General features: G+C 45.8%; 1 protein-coding gene across 1 annotated transcript; it reads left to right on the top strand.

The window, feature by feature from the left end:
- Positions 1 to 306: 306 nt before the first annotated feature.
- Positions 307 to 17,552, top strand: zdhhc1 (zinc finger DHHC-type containing 1). Its single transcript, XM_071531689.1, has 11 exons — positions 307 to 940; positions 1,331 to 1,565; positions 2,705 to 2,880; positions 5,144 to 5,245; positions 6,381 to 6,505; positions 7,402 to 7,557; positions 9,118 to 9,239; positions 10,363 to 10,451; positions 11,713 to 11,827; positions 12,140 to 12,212; positions 16,234 to 17,552. Exons 2-11 carry the CDS (start codon positions 1,347 to 1,349, stop codon positions 16,743 to 16,745), a joined length of 1,689 nt encoding a protein of 562 aa, XP_071387790.1. The 5' UTR covers positions 307 to 940; positions 1,331 to 1,346; the 3' UTR covers positions 16,746 to 17,552.
- Positions 17,553 to 26,551: the final 8,999 nt, after the last annotated feature.

The following is a 26,551-nucleotide window of genomic DNA, read 5'->3' on the forward strand; positions in this document are numbered from 1 at the left end:
AGTGGCCGCTGCTGTCCGTCTGCTGGATGTTCGGGTAAACGCCGCCACCTGCTGGTCAGTGTGGGTTACTGCTCTGAACCGGCCGTGGCGCGGTGAAGGCTGATCTCAGGTCGGTTTGTGTTTCTGCAGACCGCAGCGGGCTTTGAGAGAGCCGGAGAGCAGCGCTGCTTCCGGATCAGTGCGGCTCACTCATTGGAGCGACGCGGGTGGGCGGTACCTGGCCTCGTGACCAATGGGAGTGGACCTGGAGCGTTACCAAGGAAACAGCGTACGAGCTGAGAGACGACAGGATTTTCAGGCAGCCTGGCTAACCAGACGGTTAGCTTAGCTGGCGACAAGCTGAAACACCAGTGGCTGCTAAATAATGCATATCATTTACTTCCAGGTTAAAAATTAAGGAGCAGCTTTGGGTCCACACCGCCTGCATGTCGCTGTGTGGCTGCTAGCGTTAGCATGGCACAAGCCGTGTGTGGCTAACAAGGCTAGCGCTGTGCAGCATGATGGGCCAGGCGACACCAGATTAGCACGCTAACCAGGCATTAAAGTAAACTGAACCGTGATTACCGTTTATCTAGCCGGTTACCGTTAGCCAGCTAACTGCTATATCAGCATCCACAAACACAGCGCGTTACTGGCGGCGGATGCGTCAGCTGCCGGTGATGCAGCCGGTTAGCGGTTAGCCTGCTGGTTAATACGGACCCGCTCCGGCTCTTTTCTCGGGATGGATGTAAGTTAACCGTCGGACTCATACGGACTACACCGGGACTGGAATCACCGTACGGAGCCTGTTTGCTGAGCCTGTGAGTACAGCAGCCTGGTTCCACCGGCCGGGGCCGGCAGCTCCACACCGCCGGTCCGGCCCGGACTGTGGGATGAGATGAGATGCTGCGGACCGGAGGGCCGCTTCACACCCCGAGTCCCGTTAACCCGTGCTGAAAAGGTGACCTGCCTCTCCCTCTAGGTTAGAGTCCTATCAGGTCTCAGCAGCTGTGGTTTTATCATTTTGATCAACGTTTACAGACAAAGACATTCTGTTGGTGCATTTGTTCAACCATAATGTCGGCTGACTCTTCAGCAGCTGTGGCTCCTCTGTGTTTATCTGTAGAGTGTAGAGTAAGGTTCAGTCACTTGAGAACGAAGCTAATTTCTGCCCTCCAGTCAGTTTAATCAGCACAAAGCAGTCCTTATGCAGCTCCAGCTTCAGTCTCCAGTGCTGGTCATGTGCTGACAGCCTGCTCCACTGATAGACCGCACTAGTCTCTCATGGTGTCTCTCATGGTGTCTCTCATGGTGTCTCTCATGGTGTCTCTCATGGTGTCTCTCTGTGCAGAAGGAGACGCTCCCCGATGGATGTGTGCAGTAGGAACCCGAACCGCACGGCTCCGGTGAGCGAGGGCGGTCTGCGGCGGGCCGACCTGCCGCTCTGCTCCAGGACCAACGGCTGGAGCTGGCCCCCGCACCCCTTCCAGCTGCTGGCCTGGCTGCTCTACCTCTACTTCGCCGTCACCGGCTTCGGGGTGTTCGTCCCCCTGCTTCCCGCCCACTGGATCCCAGCGGGCTATATTGTATCCTTGGTTTGTTATGATGATCCAACCCAGACTACAGACTACAGCACCATACTGGTTTAGAGCACAGCTCCATCACTGCCAAGTCACAGTCCCTCTAATCACCAGTACAGTAACCATAGAGGATTGTGTCTGAACTCCATTTCCACCTGGTATTAAAATACAATCTGTATCCAGATCTGCTGTCTGGATAATGATCAGTCCATCACGCCTGTTATTTATATGCCTTCTGCTTGTCTGCATTGTGATCAGATCTAATTGTTCCTGTGGACTCTGCAAAGCAGGCAGCAGGTCAACAAAAACAAACAGCAGGTTTAGGGTCAGTAGACTGAAACTGTACAACCTGGATTTACTTTTCATTTGAGACAGGAATGGTTTGTCTTTTGACAAGCGCTGTGTGGCGGAGGGAGAGGAGCTGGCTGCTGGACCGCATGGCGGACTGGCTGAGACCTGGTCCTAGAGCGAGCCGCACGACCTTCAGAGGCGGTCTGGCAGATCTGAGTGATGTGTGTGTCTTCACCCTGCATTAACATGGGTTTTTCCTAATCCAGATAAGATACAGATCACATTTTAATAGCAGGTGTAAATGGAGTCTTGGTGTTCTCACTATTGAAACATATTGACAAATTACAGAGTCTGGACTCCACAGAAAAAAGGAGTTGTTAGGTAAAACTGCAATAATAAATAGTATGGTAATGGATGGTAGCAGTAGGTGGGTTACAGTCAGTTTTCTTGGGTCAGTCAAGTGGAATTTAAAGGTGCTGTGTTTATCATTTTAAGCATCGATCTATCATTGTCATATTAGTGTTGCTGCCTTGGTCTAATGACTGTAAACCAATGAGAGCGTGGGGGAGACGCTTGGTCTCCTCTGTCTCACACCAGTAGTGTTGTTAGTTCTAGTGTTTCTCCACATTAAGACTACATTTCCCATCAGCCCCGTTGCTTCCTGCCCCCCCTAGGAGAAACTATGGAGGAGGCAGAGTAGAGGCTGAGAGAGGCTGACAGGCGTCTGTTTATTGTAATTATACTAATGTCTCAAAATTAATGTGTTAATGATTTATTGATGTGAAATTGCTATAAGCAACACCTTTAAAAGAGAAGTCATCGGTTTGCAGCCGTTGTCCTGAGCCGTCCCTCAGTGTACAGGCATCATGTTCGTGTGCCACCTGCTGGTCCATGTGATGGCGGTGTCCGTCGACCCGGCCGACTACAACGTGCGAGCCAAGAGCACCAAGGGTCCGGTGCCGGTGTTCGACCGCTCCAAACACGCCCACGTCATCGAGAACTGCCACTGCTACCTCTGCCAGGTGGATGTGTGAGTATCGTCACCACGCTTTTAGATGCTAAATGTTATTTGGGTCTGCCAGCTCATGTAAACAGATTATTGAGAATGAATGCAAATATAGATCCAGAGTTCAGTGTGGCGTCTGGCTCTGGTCCCGACAGGGGGAAACCTGGACCCAGAGCCTCCAGGTGGCTCTGGGTCCTCTGGGTGTGTGTCACATGTCTGCAGTGTGACTCCAGCTGCCTGCTGCTAAACTAAACCATTTGAGACTTCTTGGTCCATAAAAGAAGAGAGTAGCACTGCTTTCTTCAACATGAAGTTAGTAGTGATCCAGTGTTTTGAAGCCAGTTACAGAGTTAGAGCCTAATCTTTCTTTCTTTCTTTTTTCTTTAGTCTATCTGTGGGGAACAAATGTACAGTGTTGGGTCTTATCCACTTATCCATCGACAAACAGCAAACAGCCAGCTGATAACTGTCTGACAGACTATGGGGCAACTCAGTAAATATGCCTACCATCGACCAATCAGAGCAGTCATTTAAATCTGGCTGTATGTGATGTCATTTACACTAGGGCTGAACAATTAATCAAAATTTTATCAAAATCGCAATATGGCCTACTGCAATTTTCAAATCGCAGGAGGCGCAATATTTGTTAAAGGTGAAATGTGTCAAAATAGCATTTTAAAGTAAATATTGTGGTGCTGCAGAGATGTCCTGGCCTACACATCATATTCTACAGACTTAAGAAAACATCTTTGTTTGGTACAGATCCCCGCAAAAATCACACCATAATCATTTTAATACGTTTTTCAATGAAAATGAGAATAATGATGTAAAAATGATCATTCCCTCTAATATCGCAAATCATATCGCAATTGCAATATCAGTCAAAATAATCACAATTAGATATTTTTTTCAAAATTGTTCAGCCTTAATTTACATCAGGAAGTAGATTGAATATAAACAATGTTATTCTGTTGACAGGACAGTTTCTTAAAGGCCGTTTACTGCCCTTTACATATGGTTAGGGCATATAATATATATAGGGCATATAATATCCCTTTAGTTAATACTGTGACATTGGGAAATGCAGTTCTCATATACCTTTTATATGTCTGATCTTTCATTCTTCAGGTAGTTAGTATCCATCTCCTTCCTGTCCCTGCAGACAGGACGGAGCTCAGCAGCCTGATCTGTGAAGCTCCTCCCTCCTGAATCTCAACATGCACATGCGCTCCTTTTTCAATTTTTAAGGGAGCATGAATTTCTTATTCGGGACGTCTGCTAGTAGACCAGCCGGCTGTTCAGGGCTGCAGGTCTGTTCATCCTGCTGTAACAGGCAGAGAGCTGTGAACAGGCGGCAGACGGCCTGCATGCGTAATGCAGCGCGGCTTTGTGAGAAAAACATTCTCCTCAATCTGGTAGGTGTAAATAAATAAAACTCTGCACTGAGGATAATTGATTTGATGTGAACCTTCAGCTGAAATCAGGTCAGTGAGCGGGTTTCTCCCAGGAGGCTGTGGGTAATGGGGTCAGTGTGTGTGTGTGTGTGTGTGTGTGTGTGTGTGTGTCGGGGGGGGGGGGGGGGGGGGCAGAAGGCAGAAGGCAGAAGGCAGAAGTGAAAGTAGGAGGAATCAGAAGGAGAACATTTACCTGAGTCCACATTCTCCTCATGGATCCTCTGCAGATCCACCAGGTCTCCCATCCAGAACATGCTGTTTCAGATCAGTGTTGGTTATCCAGCTGTTTGTTTTGTACTCAGGTCATGATGTCGGCCATGTTGACTTTTACATCTGTCTGTCTCTGCTGGCAGCACATCGTAGAATGGGAAGAATTATCGACTTAGTAATGGTGACCAAAAAAAAAACGAAAGAAAAAATGCAGTTTTTGGCGCATTCGATGAGCAGGTTGAAATTCGTTCTGATTCGTTGACATTCGACTGAAATTGGAATATTGAAATCCGTTCTGACAGCTGTATCAGCTGGCTGGAAGGGAAACTGACTGAGGACAACAGACCCAGTGCATGATGGGAGGAGGAGAGGAAGGAGACACTCCACTTCCTAATGAGAGCCTTTAATCCTCTGCCTCCTGTTTCACAAACACACACATTTATTTTTCAGCAGTTTCTCACCCTGCTAAACTGAGGATCAGGTCACTGCAGCTCAAGTCACACACACACAAACTGTCTCTGTGTGTGTGTGTGTGTGTGTGTGTGTGTGTGTGTGTGTGTGTGTGTGTGTGTGTGTGTGTGTGTGTGTGTGTGTGTGTGTGTGTGTGTGTCTTCCTGTTGCAGGGGGCCCAAGTCAAAGCACTGCAGTGCCTGTAACAAGTGTGTTGCCAACTTCGACCATCACTGTAGATGGCTCAACAACTGTGTGGGAAGCAGGAATTACAAGTGAGTAACTTCCTGTTTCTCTGTCTGAGTTTGAAAAGTAAGAAATCTCATATGAAACGATTTCCTGATTAAAGGATGCAGATATTACCAGAGGAAGTGACCCGCACACAGTCTGCAAGGTAAACAGAAATCTGATTTCAGTGTGGACAGTTTAGCACCCGGTGAAAATATAACGAGACAGAATCTGATCTGGAAACCAGACGCATGTCGTCAGCAGCTGCTGTCCTGCCCGCTGCTTCATGTAAAAACAGGAATCAGAAGAAAAGTAGGGAAGTTTAACTGAAATCGTTTTTTATCTTTCTCCTCCATAACCACAGAGATCAGATGCAGATGAGGTTGAGTCAGGACAGGACCGCCGGATTGAAATCTAATCTAATTTAATTCCCATGATTCCCATGATGGGGTTTCTGTGGGGAAAGGCAAGTTTATTTCTATAGCACATTTTGTACACAGGCAATTCAAAGTGCTTTACACAAGGTATGTAAGACATTACATAAGAAATACAGAATAAGAATAAAATAAATAAAACAAATAAAAGCAGATAAAGTGTGTTAGAAGAGAGAATAAAGGAGAGGAAAGCTGCATTTGAAGAAATGGAATTCTACACTCAGATGTTAGAATGTGAATTTAGATGTTCAGTCTAGGATTATTGGTGGAAATTATTTTAATAAACCTAGCTGCCATTATTTTGAAACATTATTTTTCCAGACCTTTCTCAGATGGTTCTAGTTAATGTTCATCCTGTCAGCGCTGCTCGTCCTCCTTAACGACCTCAGTCGTCATGACAGTTAACGAGCTCGTTAAGCTCCAGGTCAGAACCAACCAGGAGCTGAATGAAGCTCCAGACCTTCAGCAGCAGGTCCGACTGCTGAAGGAAGAAAACTGTCTGAGAGCGAGAGAGCAGAAGAAGAAGAGTGTGTGCTGACTGAAGGCAGAAACATGGCTAAAATAATACTTACAGTATTATTATGGAAACGCTAAAAGTACTTACAGTTTTACCAGATTCATGATAGAATTGACATTTTGTAATTTCTAAATGGCAGGAAGAAATGTCTTATCATCAAAATATCTGTGTACTCAGCAGTACTGTGTGTACTCACAGTACTGTGTACTCACAGTACTGTGTGTTTCTCAGGCTGTTCCTGAACAGTGTGATCTCGGCTCTGCTGGGGATCTGTCTGGTTCTGGTCGTGGCGTCCTACGTCTTCATCGAGTTCTTCCTGGATCCGTCCAAACTCCGCACCGACAAACACTTCCAGGGTGAGCGCTGACCTCTGACCTCTGAGCCCCGACCTCTGAGCCCCTCCCAGAATCCTAGATCTGTTAAAAGTTTTTATGACTAAAAGGTCAGTCTTCTTACTCTGGTAAGAGTCACCTGCTGTCATAAAGTGTTATGAAGCATCAGGATCATCAGGAACATGGTTCAGTCTCCATCTTTGTCCCTCAGCCTCACTGTGGTGTTTCTGCACTGCTCTTCCCACAGATCACCTGTCAATCAAACAGTGTGGGCGGAGCTTGGATTCCCTGTTGATGCAGTTTGAGTTTCTCTTTCCTCTGTCTGTTCAGCCTTGGTGGCTCTCGCTGCTCATGCTAACTACCCAGTTCTTCTTCTTCTGTTGATTCCAAACAAACCACAAACATAAAACGCATCACTTCCTGTGTGGCAGAGGATTTTTCCCATGAAAGCGCGACCAGAGTCTGCTGTTTAGAACAGACAGTGGAGAAGATTTATGAACTGGAGATAGGCTGGATCACTGTTGAGTTAGAGCAGAGAGAGAGGAGCAGGACAGACAGTTAGAGGGAAATGTCACAGATTATTACACTAAAACCCTCACAGTATTTCTTTAAGCAGAGCTACACATCCTGTCTATAAAACCGGTCTATTCATACTGTCATTAACCAGAGGTGTGTGTGTGTGTGTGTGTGTGGGGTGTGGTATGGTGTGTGTGTGTGGGGTGTGGTATGGTGTGTGTGTGTGTGTGGTGTGTGGTATGGTGTGTGTGGTATGGTGTGTGTGTGTGGGGTGTGGTATGGTGTGTGTGTGTGTGTGTGGGGTGTGGTATGGTGTGTGTGTGTGGGGTGTGGTATGGTGTGTGTGTGTGTGTGTGTGTGGTGTGGTATGGTGTGTGTGGTATGGTGTGTGTGTGTGTGAGCAGGGAGGAACGGGACAGCGGTGTGGTTTCTCTTCCTGCCTGCCGCCCCGGTCGGAGCAGCAGCAGCAGTGATTCCCCTCCTGGCTGCTGTCACCATCGCTCTGGGCCTGCTGTCCTCTGTCCTGCTGCTGCACCTGCTCTGCTTCCACATCTACCTGAGTGAGACACTGTCTGTCTGTCTGTCTGTCTGTCTGTCTGTCTGTCTGTCTGTCTGCCTGTCTGTCTGTCTGTCTGTCTGACTGACTGTCTGTCTGTCTGTCTGTCTGTCTGTCTGTCTGTCTGTCTGTCTGTCTGTCTGTCTGACTGTCTGTCTGTCTGTCTGTCTGTCTGTCTGTCTGTCTGTCTGTCTGACTGTCTGTCTGTCTGTCTGTCTGTCTGTCTGTCTGTCTGTCTGTCTGTCTGACTGTCTGACTGACTGACTGACTGACTGTCTGTCTGACTGACTGTCTGTCTGACTGACTGTCTGACTGACTGACTGACTGTCTGTCTGTCTGTCTGTCTGTCTGACTGACTGACTGACTGACTGACTGACTGTCTGTCTGTCTGTCTGTCTGACTGTCTGACTGACTGTCTGTCTGTCTGTCTGTCTGACTGACTGACTGACTGACTGTCTGTCTGTCTGTCTGTCTGTCTGTCTGACTGTCTGACTGACTGACTGTCTGTCTGTCTGTCTGACTGACTGACTGACTGACTGACTGACTGTCTGTCTGTCTGTCTGTCGGTCTGTCTGACTGACTGACTGACTGTCTGTCTGTCTGACTGACTGTAGTATCGCCATATTTTCCAAGATATTGAATATCGACCCCCCCCCCTCCTCCCTCCCAGTTGCAGCATCATCAAGATCACAAGTGTGCAAAATTGTAAACTTATAAACCTATAATCCACTAGTAGTAGGATAGTAAAAAACAACAAAAAACAGTGTTGTTGAGTTGTATTGAAAATCAACGCCAAGTCATTTTATTTGCGTTCCGTTTTCCACAAACAAATCCTGGAAATAGCAGGAATGAGCAAATTACACCAAATGACCGTTTTTGCTTGAATAGTACGATCCCATTTCTAGGCTATTAGTAATTATTACTATTAATAATAGCCTAGAAATGTGATGTAATGTGATCTGCCTGACTGTCTGTTTGCAGGGTGGGAGGTTCACTGCTGCTCCAGTAGCCAGTGTGTCTGCTAGAGTCCTGGTTTCTGGATCAGTGAAAAGATCAGGGAGAACTCACACTGACAACTCCCTGCAAACACTCACTTATTAAATCAATAGCCAACGTTTGGACATGGTTCTGCTGCAGGTTCTGGTTCTGCTGCAGGTTCTAGTTCTGCTGCAGGTTCTGGTTCTGCTGCAGGTTCTAGTTCTGCTGCAAGTTCTAGTTCTGCTGCAGGTTCTGGTTCTGCTGCAGGTTCTGCTGCAGGTTCTAGTTCTGCTGCAGGTTCTGCTGCAGGTTCTAGTTCTGCTGCAGGTTCTAGTTCTGCTGCAAGTTCTAGTTCTGCTGCAGGTTCTGGTTCTGCTGCAGGTTCTGGTTCTGCTGCAGGTTGCTGTAGTGAAAATGTTTTGTCTCCAGACAGTTTGTTAGGAAAACCATGAACTCTGAACTGCAAAGCAGAAAGACACCAGCAGGGAGAGGCAGAGAGGCTGCCTGCTGCTGGCAACAGTTATTACAAGGACTCTGTGTGTGTGTGTGTGTGTGTGTGTGTGTGTGTGTGTGTGTGTGTGTGCAGTGTGGAACAGGCTCAGTACCTATGAGTACATCGTGCGGCAGCGGCACCGTCAGGAGAGCAGAGACAGCAGTAAAGGAGCAGCGGGGAACGAGACGGCGGTTCCTTCAGTCAACCTCATCAAGGTGAGACCGGCTCCGGCTGGCGGCCATGTTGGCTCCGACACACTGCGCTCACAGGCAGGAGGAGGGGCTGCAGGAGGAGTTATCGGTGCCGCCGTGCCCGCTGGGCGCCGTCTAGTTTATTTATTTTGAACCCGCTTGCATCTGTGAAGCTTGGAAATACTCTGTTCTGACTTGTGGGTTCATCAGTCAACAGTCTGGACAGTCTGGATGTTTTTCAAAGGCTTCTGCTTAAATGCTTGAAATGTGTTTATTAGACAAATATAAATAGTGAAGTTGATCCTATATATGAATTTCTTTCCAAAGCCTTTTGCCTTTCCATCAAGGCAAAGGGCGGCTACTTTAAAGCAGTGATTCTCAACCTTTTTCATATCAAGGACCCCTAGTTTAGTCCACATTAGAGCCACAGACCCCCATTTGATGAGACTTTGTCTCTTGGACCCAAATCTGAGAATATTTTTATTGCTAGATATGATTTTTTCCAGAATTCCATGACTATCTGTATTGTAGATAGAGAGATAACAGAGAAACTATGATCAAAATAGTTACATTCTCTAATTGTGTTAACTTCTTGTAAATTAAATAATGCTGAAGTTTAACAATAGATCAATTTGCTGGAGACCCCCTGGAACCCCCTCAAGGACCTCTGGTGGTCCCTGGACCCCACATTGTGAACCACTGCTTTAAAGAATCTAAAATAGAAGATAGTTTTGATTTGTTTAACACTTTTTTGGTCACTGCATAATTCCATTTGTGTTATTTCATAGTTTTTATGTCTTTACTGTTATTCTAAAATGTTGAAAATAGTACAAGTGTTTTATAACTGCACACAGCTCAGTCCTCGGTCCTGCTGTGTTTATGTCAAACGGGAAAGACGGTAGATCTGAGCTTCCTGCTAGAAAATACTGTTCAGCTCGGCTTCAGATGGGAAATAAAACAGCAGCAGGGTGTTTATCAGAGAGATGTCTGGCTGTCAGACAGGCTGCCTTAAAGAGTATGGATCATTATCTGGTTTTGATTATCTGTGAGGCAGAAGCTGCTCATGGTGAATAAGACTTATCCGAGGTTTGGTTGTATATTTGCAGAGCTGAGTGTGTCTTCCCTCTGTTCCTCTTCTCTGTCACAGGAAGTCGGCTATTCGGGGACGCTGGGCTACACCAACCCCGAGGTGGAGGTGGAGGACTCAGCCTCTGTGGCGGTGCGGGGGGGAGCAGAGTAAGACCGGCACACAGCTGCTGCTCACCCACACTCTGTCTGCCGCGTCAGCACAATGTCTAACACCTCGTTAAAGCTGCACGGCCTAATCTGAGGCGTTCCTCTGCCGGTTAACCGCCAGTCTGTTGTCGTTGTTGTTGTTGTTGTACTAATCGCCGCCACCGAGCCCGTTAAGACGATTAGCGCGGCGGGTCTGATCACACACACTCTGCCAGACTGTCAGACAGAGAGAGCGGTGCTGTCCGGACGGTCCGGCCGGCCCTCTCCCTCTCACCGCCCGGGTTCAGCTGAGCTGTGTTGTGATTGGCTGCGGGGCTGCGGAGTGACCGGGTCCCGACATGTTTCATAAGACACAGTAAACAGCCTTCAGCAGTCATTTCATAACACAATGAGCCTGGACCTCCGTCGCCATGGACACCGTTTTCTTTGCAGAAAACAACGTGCGCAAAATGAAATTCTTCTGCTATGACTTCAAGAAGAAAACAAAGTGTGTAGTGTGTGTGTGTGTGTGTGTGTGTGTGTGTGTGTGTGTGTGTGTGTGTGTGTGTGTGGTGGGCTGACCTGCGGGCGGAGAGGAACTGTGTGTATTAGTCTAACAGAAGGCCTTTATAAATAACACACTGCCCTACTGTAAGTGTTTCACATCATCCAGCCGCTCTTCAGGAGGTTCAGGAGCGGTTTGCCTGATTCAGGAGGTGAAACCCTGAGAGAGAGCAGCGGCCCGTTTAGGAGAGAGACCTACAGAGCTGCAGCCGCTCATCATGGTTTAATCAGACTGACTCCTGATCGGGGTCAGAAGCTCAGGAGAGAGAGGTTGTAGCAGCCTGCTTCACCAATATAAACAGTAATATAAGAAAAACAATATAGAAACAGTAGATGAAAAAGATAGATCAAATACAGAATATAAGTTTTGAATATTACACTATGATGGATAAATAGATAAATGCATACATGCACACACACACACACACACACTTGCCTGGGGTAGCTGTTCTAGCCCACTGGTCTAGTGTCACATTAGCCAATCAGAATGGGCCTGGAATCATATTAGCCAATCAGACGGTCTCATGCAGCCTTCCAGATAACTCTGCAACGTCAGGCTGAATTCCAGGGTTTGATTTATGCTCTTGGAATGACACTGTGTTGTAACCTTTCGCTCACTGTGTGTGTGTGTGTGTGTGTGTGTGTGTGTGTGTGTGTGTGTGTGTGTGTGTGTGTGTGTGTGTGTGTGTGTGTATGTGTGTGTGTGTGTGTGTGTCAGATTCCATGCTAACGGCAGAGTGAGGAGTGTATCCAGTCCTGTTGGGGAGGAGGAAGCGCTGGCCACCGTCTCTCCAGAGCTCAAAGCAGCTCCACACACACACAGACGCACACAGGTGACTGCACACACACACACACACACACACACACACACACACACACACACACACACACACACACACACACACACAGAGAAGCCGCAGTTGTTTCCAGCCCAGTGGTTGGTTGCTGGGTGGAGTCCCTTCAGGACAAACTGTTCGGGCCAACACATCAGAACAGAGCGCTCTGCCCCCGCTCAGGCTCTGTCCCGGTGCAGCTGTCCCGGTGCAGCTGTCCCGGTGGGAGTTGAACCCTCGACCTGCAGAGTCCACCTCGCTCTGCACCGGGACCTGAACCTCTGACCCTGACAGTGTTCGTTTGATTTACAGAAAAAAAAGAAGAAGGTCCGCAAAGTGCCAGCGGAGGTGATGAGGGAGCGCTGCCCCAGCACCGCCCCGCCCGGTAACACACACACACACACACACACACACACACACACACACACACACACACACACACGTGATGTAATCCTGACTCCACAGTCGCAGCACATGGCCACACCAACACAAGCCGCTCTGCACACAGACAGAGTTTGGTCAGCCAGATAAGCTGCCTGCAGTCTGACTGATGTTTCTTATCAGTTCACTCTGGGAGCGTCTCCCTCTGTCCTCACTGCTTGTGGGCGGAGCCAGAGGCTCCGGTCTGCAGCTACAAAGTTTTGAACAGGAAAATCATGTATTTTTGCAGCTTTGGTATTGCCTGTCATGTTACATGTCATTTTAACGAGTTTATATAGCTAGCTAGCAAGCGCTAATTAGGTAGCATTAAAGGTCCATATTGTGGAAAACAGCATTCCCCTTTGCCTCTGATGATAAAGGAGTTGGATGGTCTATCTAAACATGGTGAAAGTATCAAAACTAAATCCACACAATCCATATTAGTGCAGCGAGCCTCTAAACGAGCCGTTTGGACTTCCGTAACTTTGTGGCGTCACAAAGGTTCGCTCATTATCATTTTTGTAAGAAATAACAGACTAACAAAGTGTTTTTTTCAAAGCGGTTGAGCGGTTGTTGTTGTTTATTACCGGAGAGTTTTCCCTACCTGTAGCCGCCGGGCCGCGGAGTCTCATGTTTTCACTCTGGAAACGGTTAGCCGATCGGAACAGAGGGTCGTTAATATTAATGAGCCTTAAAGACACGGTGACAGAAACGGCCTGTTCTTGGTAAGGCTCAGAGAGATGCTGGAAAATGAACGTGGAGAAATGGATTGAGAGAGTTTTTGAGAGACTCAGCTGAGTCTCTCTGATCCTGCTGCTCAGTGTGAACTCAGTAACGGTCGGAGCAGAGTGGGACACAGAGGGAGAAGGGAAGATATTATACTCATATTCATTATTCAATATTCATGATTTTGACTGTTGAAACCCCCCCCACCCAGCTTTCACCCAGCTTTCACCCAGCTTTCACCCAGCTTTCACCCAGCTTTCACCCTGTCTGAATCGGTGCAGATATAGATCATAAAGCTGGACCCTGAGGCCCGGCGTGGCCTGGCCCGGCTTGGCTCGGCGTGGCCAGGCACGTCTCGCTCTGCTTTGCTCTGATTTATGGCGTTTATATGGTGTCAGAGGGCTGATGGGAGATAAGGCATCAGACACACAGCGAGCGTTTCCACTCCCTGCTGACTGAGCTGCAGTCAGTTTTCTATGTGGAGCTTCAGGCGTTGTTGTTGGCCGGCGTCCATCCAGCCGCAGCAGAGCCACATCACACATGAAATATGAACGTTCCTGTGGGGAAACTCGCTCCAGCAGCAAATAGTAACAGGAAACAGCAATGAAATATAGAATATAAATAAGAAGAGAGCAAGTGGGGGTTAGATAAACACATTCAACTGAGTTCAACACTAGAACACGCTGAGTAGAAATATATGGATGACAGAAGTCTGGACGACAGTGTTAAGACGGTGAACAAGATGCAACAGTAGAACTTACTGGGACAAAAACAGAATGTGAAATATGTTAATATATATATGTATATATGTTAATGCTTATTAAGCATTAACTAACCCTTAATTAATGTACCCTTATTGTAAAGCGTTACCAGTGAAAATAATAAAAATATCATACATAGAGCAGTAGTCCTCAACCATCTGCCATCATGACCCAACAATCTGCAGGTTTTCATCCCATTACAGGCTGTCAGTCGGCCCTAAAAATTAAATCTGACTATGAATTGACTGAAATTATTCAAACTCAACTGAAATTCATATATTATGATACAATTTACATAATATTGGCCCAGGAAAGCAGAGCACAGTGAACTGACAACATGTTGTACACAGATAGAGATTCTGTGGTTTACCTGTTATTCAATTACTTTAAAGAATGAATGAATGAATGAATGAAATTTTATTACTGTGTCGTGCATACAATTGTGTGCCCAGCCCGCATGGGCTTACAAGACACCATACATTCAAACAAGCCAGGACCAGAGTACAGCGTTTACATTGTCAAACAACAGAGAAAGAAAATAAAGAAACTAAAGCATCTTTCACCTTCAGATCTTCAGACCATCACTGAGTAGGGCAGAACTCCTAAATCACTGACAGAAGCTTACTATGTGTTACTGAAAAATCAAAATAAATATTAATTAAACAATCTGTCTTGCCGCCTTTTCCAGGTTTTTGAGATAAAGTTAGCAAACTTAAACACATCAAAATTAAACAGCCATTCCAGTTTTTGCTCATCTGAACACCAGAATATTTCAGGGTTTTGTTGAACGATTTCATGGAACAGTAACTCTCTTAAGTCATAATTTCTACAGTACAAAAGAAAATGGGACTCACTTTCCACTTCACCCAAATGATAAATAATAAAGATTTGGCTTTGTTTTGTTTTAGAATTGAAGAGTAAATCACTGAGTGAGTGTGGACTGCTGAGGAGAATCCTGATATCTTCCTGACACTTGTTGAGTCAGCAGGAGCAGGAGTCTCCTCATCAGGCTGCTGTGTGTCTGTGTGGACCGGCAGGCTGGAGCCAGGGACACTTAAACCTTCAGTCTGATCGACTGTGAAAAACAAAACAAAATAAAAGAGTAGAAAAATAATGCTGTTTTTGACACATTCAACGGGAAGGTTGGGACTCGTATTCATTATGATTTTTTGTCGTTTTTTGAGTGTTGAGATTGGTTCTGACAGCCTCAGATCCTCCTGTCTGGCTGCAGGTTGTTCATCAGATCAGCTGTAGTGTTGAGCTGGAGTGAAAACCTGCAGACTGGTTTACCTCCTAGACAGTGAGGTGGGGGGGGCGCCCCGGTGGCTCACTGAGTAGAGCGCATGCCACATAAGGCCGCTGCGACCCGGGTTTGAATCCGGCCTGTGGTCATTTGGTCCTCCCCTCTCTCTCCCATACCTTCCTCTCTCTCTCTCTCATGCTGTCTCTATCAAATAAAGCATAAAATGCCTAAAATAAATCTTTAAAAAAAACAGAAGGGCACTCGGAGAGCGCAGACCTCCGCCAAGGTTCGTGCTATTATTGCTTGTTCGTGATCCGGATCCGCTCCAAAATTGAATGGGTTCTTCCTCGGCCCATGCTACACCCTTCCACCAAGTTTCATGAAAGTCAGGCCAGTAGTTTTTCCGTAATCCTGCTAACAGACAAACAAACAGACAAACAGACAAACAGACAAACAAACAAACAAACAAACAAACAAACAAACGGCACAGAAAACATAACCTCCTTGGCGGAGGTAACAAATAAAGAGGCGGAACACAGGATCACAAGTCCATGAAGACAGAGTCAGGTGTTCTGTTAGTCCAGGTCTCTCTGAACTGGAAACAATAATGATGGTCTACTGCTGCTGCTTTACTGTCTGTACTGTCTGTACTGTCTGTACTGTCTGTACTGTCTGTACGGTCTGTACGGTCTGTACGGTCTGTACTGTCTGTGCTGTCTGTAGTGTCTGTGCTGTCTGTACTGTCTGTACTGTCTGTACTGTCTGTACTGTCTGTAGTGTCTGTAGTGTCTGTGCTGTCTGTACTGTCTGTACGGTCTGTACTGTCTGTACTGTCTGTGCTGTCTGTACTGTCTGTAGTGTCTGTACGGTCTGTACTGTCTGTACTGTCTGTAGTGTCTGTGCTGTCTGTACTGTCTGTACGGTCTGTAGTGTCTGTGCTGTCTGTACTGTCTGTACGGTCTGTACTGTCTGTACTGTCTGTACTGTCTGTACTGTCTGTACGGTCTGTACGGTCTGTACGGTCTGTACTGTCTGTAGTGTCTGTAGTGTCTGTACGGTCTGTACGGTCTGTACTGTCTGTACGGTCTGTACTGTCTGTACTGTCTGTACTGTCTGTAGTGTCTGTACTGTCTGTACTGTCTGTACGGTCTGTACTGTCTGTACTGTCTGTACGGTCTGTACTGTCTGTACTGTCTGTACGGTCTGTACTGTCTGTACTGTCTGTACTGATGCTGTCTCTCTGTTCTGTCCTCCAGTGGAGCCCTGCAGTCTGCCCACTGTGTCTGTGAACCAGCGGCTTCCCTTCCCAGCATTCCCTCTGCGGGCGTCGCTGCCCCCCCTGGCCCCCCTGGCCCCCCCCGCCCCGGGCCCCCCCCAGGCCGCCGGCCCCCCCGCCGACTACCACTCCGACTCGGCCGAGTCCCTGGAGGAGATCCCGGTGGCTCTGGCCCGGCTGGGCTCCTCCTCCTCCGCCGTGCCCGCGGACGCCTCCTCCTCCTCCCACAGGGCGATGCCGGCGTTCCCCCCCCCCTCGCCCCAGCCCAGGACTAAGAGGAAGGCCTCGTCCCGGGGGGCTAAGGCCGTCCCGGAGCTGAGGTTCGAGATGGCCTCCTCCCAGCCTCCCGCCGTGTTCGTCAGCCGGGCCAGCGGGGAGCCGGCCGAGCCCCGGGAGGACGGCCCGAGCCTGGGCCGCAGGCAGCCGGCCGGGACGTCCCGGCCCGGCTCCAGGACGTCCCAGGCCTCCGGAGCCTGCAGGACGGAGCGGTAGCCGGAGCTTCTGGAACAATCTGACTCTTCTAATGTTAGCTGTTTCTTCTCACTCTTTCTCTTTCTAAGATCATGTGAGCTCTATGTAGCGTTGCACAACAATCTTTATTTTACACACACTTTTTGTATCTTTACAATTATTTATTGATATTGATATTGACTTGACTTTATATTTAACATTGAATGCCAAAGGTAAAATCCTGTGTACAATCTTTCTAAATGAAGGACGATTTTAATTTCTACTGTTGATCGTTGGAACTTTGATTTTGACACTTTGTTACCAAACTTTACCTGTAAACCTTAACTTTGTACCACATTTTCATGGAAGTCCCACTCGTCCGTACGTGTTGTTGTGTTCGTGTCGTGGGTCGGGTTCCTCTGGGGGATTCGTGGTGCCAGTCTGTCTCCTCGCTGCTCCGCTGAGCTCAGCGGGGCTTGGAAGCAAGAGCTGAGAAACTCCCATCATGCTTTTCTACCATCCGCACCTCCCAATAAACTCGTGGGACCCGGCCGCTCCCTGTTGTTCTTGAACTCAGAGACAGACCGGAGTTCGGTCTTTCCCAGCCAGCGGCTCTGGGGCACCTCGTTGGTCTCCATGGTAACCCAGAGCCAGAGGGACGGAGCGCTTCGTTAGTCATAAAAACACAGGCACACCTAGTGAGCGAATGCACTGACTTATGACAAAAAAACCCAGAACATTTGCAAAATAAATTGAGAAATTTACTACAGAATGAACAATGTGAAAACTGAATTAACTTTACTGACCTTAAATTGAATGAACAGGAATTCTTAATTTACTGGTCATGTGACCGTCTGTCTGTCAGGAAGCTTTCAGCCCGTTCACCGGCTCATCCCTGAGTTCACGGCTCCACTGCAGCAGTCTGGGCGCCGCTGCCTTGCTCAGGGGAACTTTGGCAGAAGGCGAGGGAGTGGATTTAACCACCAAGGCTAACGGGGAAGTCCTGAGTTTGGTGGAAGCTTTCGTTCTGCTGATCAGTTTTTTTACCTTTTGACTGCAGCTGTTTCTCAGCGTTTCCTGTCAGCGCAGGATTTCGTACCGACAACCGGCTGAGAGACACTGAGCCTGGAATATTTTCCAGAATTGTCTCTACATCCCCTCAAACCCCCCCCCCCCCTCCTCCCCCCCTGCGGTCCACAGTTTGCAGGGTGTGTATTGTTGTGTGTTGTTGTGGAAGATTAAGATTAAGATTAACTTTATTGTCCCTCAGGGGGAAATTAGTGTTGCTGCTGCTATTAAAAGAAACAACAGGCACAGACAGGCACAGACAGACAGACAGACAGGCAGAGACACAGACAGACAGACAGACACACAGACGGACAGAGACAGACAGACAGACAGAGACAGACAGACACACAGACAGGCAGAGACAGACAGACAGACAGGCACAGACACACAGACAGACAGAGACAGACAGACAGACACACAGACGGACAGAGACAGACAGACAGACAGACAGACAGACAGACAGACAGACAGACAGACAGACACACAGACAGAGACAGACAGACACACAGACAGGCAGAGACAAACACACAGACACACAGACAGACAGACAGACAGACAGACAGACACACAGACAGACAGACAGCTTCTGAAGGCCCAGACCCACATTTTCTGCTTCATTTTGTATCTTTAAATCTGAACATTTTCACTCCAAAAAATCCAAGTATTCAGTGTTTCTCTCCAGAGTTTTCTTCCTGTCAGAGTGGAAAAGCGTCTGAAACATTTAGACCATCCTGGGACACTAAAACTCTCCACTGAAACCAGACGGATGAAATAGTTGGTAATAATAATAATAATGATGCATTTTATTTATATAACACACTTTAAAATACAACGAAATGTCAAGGTGCTTCACGGGAGATAAAATAAATGTACAATCATAGTAAAACATTAAAACGGATCAGTAAAACAACAGTCATGCAATTGTAAGATTTTACTAAAATAAACTGGAATAAATTAGATTTGGGACCCGAGTATGAAAGGAAAGTTTCAGCTGGTGAGGCAGACTGTTGAGTCAAATCCTCCACAGCACACTGAAGGATTCCTCTGGTCAGACATCAGATGTAGTAATAATAATGATAATATTAATAATAATTATAAAAAATATTCAGTAGCTGTGTTCATATCAGAGTTGGACGGCACCTTAGCCATTACAGATAACATTGCTTTTAATAAAATAAAGGTTAGATTCATGGGTTTTTAAGGGATTTCTTCATGGGTTGATGGCACTAGTACTTAAGGTTTTTTTTATGCCTTTTAAGCAGGTTCACCTGGTTATTAATGGATTATTAAGGGAAAGTTCCTGTCTCCCTGAATTTTTCATTATATTACAAAGTCAAAAAATGGGTTTTTAAGGAGGTTTCGATGGGTTCTCCTCCATTAATAAATCCCTTAACTCATTTTAAGGGGAATGCATGAATTAAGGGTTGAATTCATGTAAAGTAATGTAACCGTCGGTTAGTTTAAGGGCTCATACTGACTTCCTGGAGCTTATGTGTTTAATGATAATAATAATAATAATAACCTTTATTTGTATAGCACCTTTCATACACAACATGCAGCTCAAAGTGCTTTACATCAATAGAAGGCAGATAAAAAGATAAAATTCATATAAAGCCCAGAGTCGGCCTGATCTCTCTGTCTCTGTATTGTTGTGTGTTGTTGTGTTGTTGTGTGTTGCTGTCTCTCCTCACTCCGCCCCTCCAGGAAGAGAGGAGGGGTTGCCGCGGCAACGGAGCACTACAACATCATAACAGCGTCAATCAAAATGTGTGGCGACGAGAAAGTATGTGACACACACACACACACACACACACACACACACACACACACACACTCTCTTCCCTGGGTGGTTCCTGTGGTGACACTCGTGAGCTGTAACTTGGCTCCAAGTCGTTTCTCTGTACTGAAGCCACACACACACACACACACACACTGAGGGTTTTTTTTTTTTTTTTAAACCTTATTTATCCAGTGAAATTTGGCTGAGCTCAATGTTCTTTTTCAGTACCTTCCTGCTTCATACGCACATTATGATAATAATAATAAATAAACTTAATAAACTTTATTTATAGAACAGTTTTCAAAACCAAAGTTACAAAGTGCTTCATAACAAGGAACAAGTGCAGGAGATAAAACATGTGGTGCAGAAACCAAAAACTGAAGGTGCTGATAAAATGCAAAGAGATAAAACAACAACAAAAAAAACATGCCACACATTCCCACTGGGAGCTTCCCAGTTCAGGCACAGTCCTCTGCTGGTTTCCACTGAGCAGCTCAGTCTCTTCTAAGCTTCATCTAACAGGAGAATCAATTAAGAACAAAATCCTCCTCACCCTGCTGCCTGGCAGGAGGCAGCGAGCTTCTTGGGGAGCTGTGAGAAACAAACAGCAGCTCAGACCTGTTGCTGCAGTGAGACTTTTATTCATTTACTTTTCCCCGTTTCCCTGCTGGTCCCAGGTCTGCTTTACCTGTTTACATTTATTTTGTATGTTTGATGTTTGCTTTTATTTCACTGTTAAAGCACTAAGTGCCATACAAATACATTTTATTTTTGTTATACACTAAGGTAAGATGATATATGATTTTGGACTTTTATTAAAAATCAGTCGTCCACCTCTGATATGATGGATGTTTGATGGATTCTATATTTACTGTAGAACTGATCAATACTTCACTGTTTGTCTATGGGAGGCTCTGAACCTGAACTAACTCTAATGAGACATTTTGATCAGATGATGATGAATATGTTTTATTATCATCAATAATATTATCCTGGTTTCAGTGGGTAGAGTGTCACTCATTCCCTCCTCCCTGGTCCAGGGATTCAAACTGACAACCTTCAGGTCACAGGTCTGTTTGTTGGACCTTCAGTCCGCCTCAGGGGAACAGAGCTTCATCGGGACGTCCGGCCGCTCGCTGCTCTTATCAGTGGCTTCTGTTTTTTCTCTCTCTATTTGCTGTCACTGTTGTCATGGAAACCCTTTCTGTCTGTCTGTCTGTCTTGCTACATGGTCAGTGGCAGTGGGCAGGTAGCCATGGCAACGGCTCAGACAACAAAAACTGAACTTCTGTACATCTGACTTGCTGCCAAGCCCCGCCCACCTTCCTCTGCTAGACCAGTAGTGAACTTTTAAAGGCCGATCGGTCCAGTTCACCAAGATCCTGTCCGAGTCGAGTCGGGTCTCCAGTCCTCAGCATTCGAGTCCAAATCTGAGTCTCCGGTTTGAGTTCAGTAATCCTTTTTATAAGATATTTGAGCTGATTGGCCAGGTGATATAATTCAAAGTTTGGGGCTTCTAATCCCCCCTGGGATTTTGGTTTTTGTAAAGTTGAGAGTTTTATCCGTTGAGTTTTGTTTTTCCAGTAAAATTTTGAGATAGTCGAGTTGAGGGATTTAAACCAGGAAGTGTTGGGGAAAATGGGGATCATTGAAAATAAATAGTTGATTTTTGGTAGGGCTGACATTTTAATTGTTGCTATTCTTTCAGAAAGGGAAATAGGTAGGTTGGTCCAGCGATTTAAGTCATCTTGTATTGATTTGAGTAGAGGTGTGAAATTTAACTTGAACAACTCTGACAGCTTGGGAGATGTATTGATGCCTAAATATTTAATATTGCCTGTGGGGAGGTGATAAGGTGATGCCAGGGCTGCCACATCCCTCTCTTCCATACCGAGTGGTAAGATGGTGGATTTTGACCAATTCACTGAGTAGCTGGAGAGTTCTGAGAAAGATTTAATAACCATAAAGGATTCTTGCAGGGATGAGTGAGGGTCCTGAGGGAGTAATAACACATCATCTGCGTAAAGAATAATTTTGTGCTCTGTAGTCTGAGTTCAGTAATCGTGCTAGAACAGTCTTTTCCTCGATTGGGTTATTTTACATTTTACTTTTTGCACCAGTTAATGTAAAATCCAGGTAAGTAAAGCTCACAATACGAGGTGGAGTGTCTTCCTCTTCTTCTTCCTCTTCCTCTTCCTCTGTCACCACAGAAACGCTGAAAAGAAAAGCTGTGGAGCCGAGTCCGAGGTGATCGAGTCCCAAGTTCAGGTTCAAGTCCTCAGTGAGCAAGTCTGAGTCCAAGTCTGAGTCATCAACACTGGGACAATTAAGGAAAAGACTGTTCTAGCAGGGATTAGTTGAACTCAGACTGGTGACTCAGACTCTTGACTCGAGTGCTGAGGACTTGAGACTCGAGACTCGACCTTGGTGAGAAAGCAAAGAGTTCTTTAATTAGAAATGTTGCTCAAAAAGTACAAAACAGTGACCAGCTGCAGACCTTTCTGCCCATCAGACATCATCAGTGCAAAGATCACATCCTGTACAGGGGCACAGGATGTGCACAGCTGATTGGCTGAGACTCTCACAGGATAATTGCGTTCAGAGAGTTGTTCCCATAACCCCAGTTTGTTTCCCGTTTGGTATTTTGGTGACTCGGCTTTAACTGTTTTCGTGGCTTTATCAAGCAATGTGTGCATGAACACATCTTCAAACGCTTACTAAGCCTTTTGTCTGGATGATATGTTGGACCAATTGTGTGTTGTTTTTTCTTTTAGATAATTGTTGGGGCATTTTGGCCTTTATTAGACAGTCACAGTAGAGAGAGGGACGGGAAGGACCGGGAGACGACATGTGACATGGTCCCGGGCCGGATTCAAACCCGTCACAGTTCCAGACCTCTGAGCCAGCAGGACACACAGAGTGAAGGGAATTTAATCATGTCCATAAACACATGTGAACCACATGTGTTTTCTCCTCCCAAGCTAATTTAACGTAGATTCTCTCTTGGTGACTCCGGAGCGTTCTCTTCATCACCAAGCTGCAGAGCGCAATGCTGTTAAAGGAAAAGAAAAGAGGTGATTTCATTGGTCATGACTGTCATCCGCTCACATGGCTTCTCATGCCGTTCATACGCTGACGACACCCAGCTCCTCCAGTCGACCCCACGGTCTCGGCACGGATATCGGCACGGATATCGGCACGCCTCGCCGATATCTGGGCTTGGATGAAGGAACGCCACCTTCAGTCATCCCAGCCAGTCCCTCTGTACAACAACAGATCAGCATCCAGCTCCAATCAGCTCAGCTCATTCCCACAAAGTCTGCCAGAAACTTGGGTGTCATGATTGATGACCGACTAACCTTCAAGGATCATGTGGCTTCTGTTGCTCGGTCATGTCGATTTGCTCTGAACAATATCAGGAGGATCAGAGCCTACCTGTCTGAACATGCAGCACAGCTCCTGGTTCAGGATCTTGTAATATCAGCCTTGGCTCCTGCAGCTCCTTCCTGGCAGGGCTCCCGGCATGTAGCTCAAACCTCTGCAGATGATCCAGAACGCGGCGGGGCATCTGGGGCCGGATTCACCAATGTGTTCTTAAGATAGATCTTAAGAAATGACATAAGAGGGAATTTTAGAAATGTTTTTCTTAGTAACAGTCTCATTTCTTACGGATTTCTTTAATTTCCCTACTTAGAACTTCTCAAAAGTTTAATTCTGGGTAATAAACTTTAGGCTTACTGCCATTGAGGCTAGGAAACAAGGCTAGGAGGCTAGGAGACAAGGCTAGGAGGCTAGCAGACAAGGCTAGGAGGCAACCCAAAGTGCTTCCATCTACAAAACACTTGGGGAAAAATCTATTTAGGGAAACTAGAGCAAAGATTTAAACATCTCCTCTGTTCTCTTCTCCTCTCCTCTCTTCTCTCTTCTCTCTTCCTCTCCTCTCCTTTGCTCTCCTTTCCTCCCCACTCTCCTCTCTCCTCTCCTCTCTCTTCTCTCTTCCTCTCCTCCTCTCTTCTCCTCTCCTATCTGACAGCTGCTTCCTAAACAGAGACGACCATTCAGAGATGAGGTCATATCCTGCTGTTTCCTCTGTGTGTGTGTGTGTGTGTGTGTGTGTGTGTGTGTGTGTGTGTGTGTGTGCTCAGTAAATCACAACACACACTGACCTATTGTTCATCCTAGCGGAGCATTGTTCTGATCCACTTCAGAGAAACCAAACAAACTGTTTTCCATCAGTACAACACACACACACACACACACACACACACACACACACACACACACACACACACACACACACACAGAGCCCTGCCTGTGTGTGTGTGTGTGTGTGTGTGTGTGTGTGTGTGTGTGTGTGTGTGTATCAACAGCCCTGCCCTGACTCTGACCTCATTGAGGAGTGGGTTGAAGTTGATCATATTCTTTTTTGTTTTTTGTTCATTTCATCAGCTCATTATTTTGAATGGCAACAAAACACACAGTTGAGCCTGAGCAGTCTGCATGCTGCTGCTGGGATCTGGATCAGGATCAGGATCAGGATCTGGATCTGTCGTCATGGAGACGTGACGCTGCGCTGAAGAGGGAAACGTCAGATAGGTTCATATGAGACAAACTGTGAAGCAGTTTGTACCGTAGCAGCTGGGAAGTTCAAATCTTTTTGAAGTTTTGAAGCCTGAGTTTCTTCTTTTTTCTGCCTCGACAATCACACTGTCATTTGTTCTTTGGTTCATTAGCTCAGTTTGTGTTTAGCAAACAGAAGAGCCAGCAGAGGATTCACACACAAGTTTACATTCACAAAGTTTCAGCCGATTCAAACAAAAGTGCATCATACACACATACTGTATATGGACTGACAGAACTCTGGTTTCCCTCAAATCTTATTTTCAGAAAATATACAACTGTATCAGATCGATGCGGCTCATTTAAACTAAATGGAACAAACATGCTAAAATATTCTATCCTCCTGCTTCCTGCTGGTCTGACCTGCTGAAACTGAGCGGAGCAGCTTCTGTTTTATTTATGGAAAATATCTGCAGCCACAGAATCCAGTCAGACAGGAACAGTAGGCTTCATAACGTCATGTTTAACCATGTGGGACCTGCAGTGTGTGGCTGCACTGAACACCTGCACTGTGTGTGTGTGTGTGTGTGTGTGTGTGTGTGTGTGTGTGTGTGTGTTTCAATGTTTTATCAATCAGATGGACAGTCTGTCCTACCAAACTAACCTCCAGACCGGTCCCTCCATATGATCCAGATTAGCTGACTTCATCTGTTTGCTTCCAGTTTTCACCCCCAAACCTCAACAAGTCGTTGAGGTTTGGGGGTGATGAGATGAGATGAGAATGATTTTCTCTTTGACACATTGTGCATTTCTGAAATTCTACAATACACTCAACAGATATGAGAAAATGTTTCAGGATGTAAAACCTCAGCGGTAAACGTCAGGTTTTGGTGTCAGTCCCTCAGGATCAAAGAGCGAGGGCTTCTTTCTAGAGCCGCCATTTTGCACCGAGAGACGTTGAACAATCATACAGGGAGAGATCCATCAGAGAAGAGGAGAGAGACCAATTTCTCCACCAGAGCAGCAGGAGAGAGTGGGAGTGATTTTAGTTTCAGATTTTAGATTTTAAATTTTAATTCTCATTTTAACAAAGGTCATTAAAACATCCTTTTTTCATTTTAGGAATATCGCCAAAGTCAGACCTTTTTTAACTCGGAAAGAAATACTCACTCACGCTTTTATCACTAGCCGTTTAGACTGTTGTAATTCCCTTTTTACTGGATTACCTAAAAAGTCTATAAGAAAACTACAGCTGGTTCAGAATGCTGCGGCCAGAGTCTGAACCAAAACAAAGGAAATGGATCACATGACCCCACTGCTTCAGACACTGCACTTTCTACCTGTATCTTTTAAATTGATTTTAAAGTTCTTTTTCTTGTTTATAAAGCTTTACATGACCTTGCTCCTCCCTACATCAGAGATGTTCTTTCATTTTATGTTCCAGCCAGATCACTGAGGTCCTCTACCTCTTTTCTTTAAATGTTCCTTATGTGTCCCATAAAAGTCCCGGTGAGATCGCCTTCTGTTTTCATGCCTCTAAACTGTGGAGCTCACTGCCTCTGGATATTAGAATGGAAAGCTCTCTCTGTATTTTTAAAAGGAAATTAAAGACCTATCTTTTTAATCTGGCTTTTAATTTGGAGTAATGTTATAGCCTTAGTTTTTAAGTTCTAATCATTGGTTTTTACTTTTATCCCTGGTGTTTATTTTATTGTATTTTTATTTTATTTTATTGACTCTTATTTATTGATTTTTGTTTTTTTTACATTTTATTGTTTTATTGTTGTAATTTTGCTATGTGAAGCACTTTGGGCTGCATGCTTGTATGAAAGGTGCTGTATAAATAAAGTTGAGTTGAGTTGAGTTGAGTTGAGTTGAGAGAGACCAGAATGCACTGCAGCCACAACTTCCACCTTTGTGGATCTGCTGCTGGTAGAGTGTGAAACGCTCTGTCCACCATTTTTTTTGTGATTTTGTCAACAAGGCACCGTGGCGTCGGTCTCTCTCCACCTGCAGGTAAACAACACAGAGAGCCCCCTTCTCTGGGGGTTGGTGAAAGGCATTCTGGGAAATGTAGTAAATCACTACCTGCAGTAGAAATAGACGGGACAGGTCGAGGGAAACTGGGTTCACCAAAAAAATGACAACACTTCATCACAAAATAACTCCTGAATTTTTCCATTAGAGCTACAAACATTTGGAACTCTACTCTTTTTACCAGTTTTAAATTACAACTAAAATCATGGCTGAAATCAAACCAATCATGTGACCATTAGCTCCCTTAAGATACCAAGCATAGTGCACTTTTTTATATGTTGTATTTTATAATGTTTATGTACTGGATACTGCAATTTTAAATAACAATTTTGCCTGTCTTTGTATCACCTGCCCAGGGACTGCAGATGAAATTTAGCTTTCTGGCTAATTCTGGGACAGTTAC

Source organism: Centroberyx affinis, unplaced genomic scaffold, assembly GCF_046629955.1.
Source record: "Centroberyx affinis isolate AG114_WGS23_722 - 3 ecotype Tasmania unplaced genomic scaffold, CSIRO-AGI_Caff_v1 ptg002112l_1, whole genome shotgun sequence".
NCBI lineage: Eukaryota > Metazoa > Chordata > Actinopteri > Beryciformes > Berycidae > Centroberyx > Centroberyx affinis.

What these genes read in the sequence shown, in the direction of transcription:
- zdhhc1 (XM_071531689.1), top strand. Translation starts at nt 1,347, where the DNA reads ATGGATGTGTGCAGTAGGAACCCGAACCGCACGGCTCCGGTGAGCGAG. An exon ending in TACCTCTGCCAGGTGGATGT is followed by an intron (nt 2,881 to 5,143) that starts GTGAGTATCGTC and finishes TTCCTGTTGCAG; the next exon opens with GGGGCCCAAGTCAAAGCACT. An exon ending in CTTCAGTCAACCTCATCAAG is followed by an intron (nt 9,240 to 10,362) that starts GTGAGACCGGCT and finishes TCTCTGTCACAG; the next exon opens with GAAGTCGGCTATTCGGGGAC.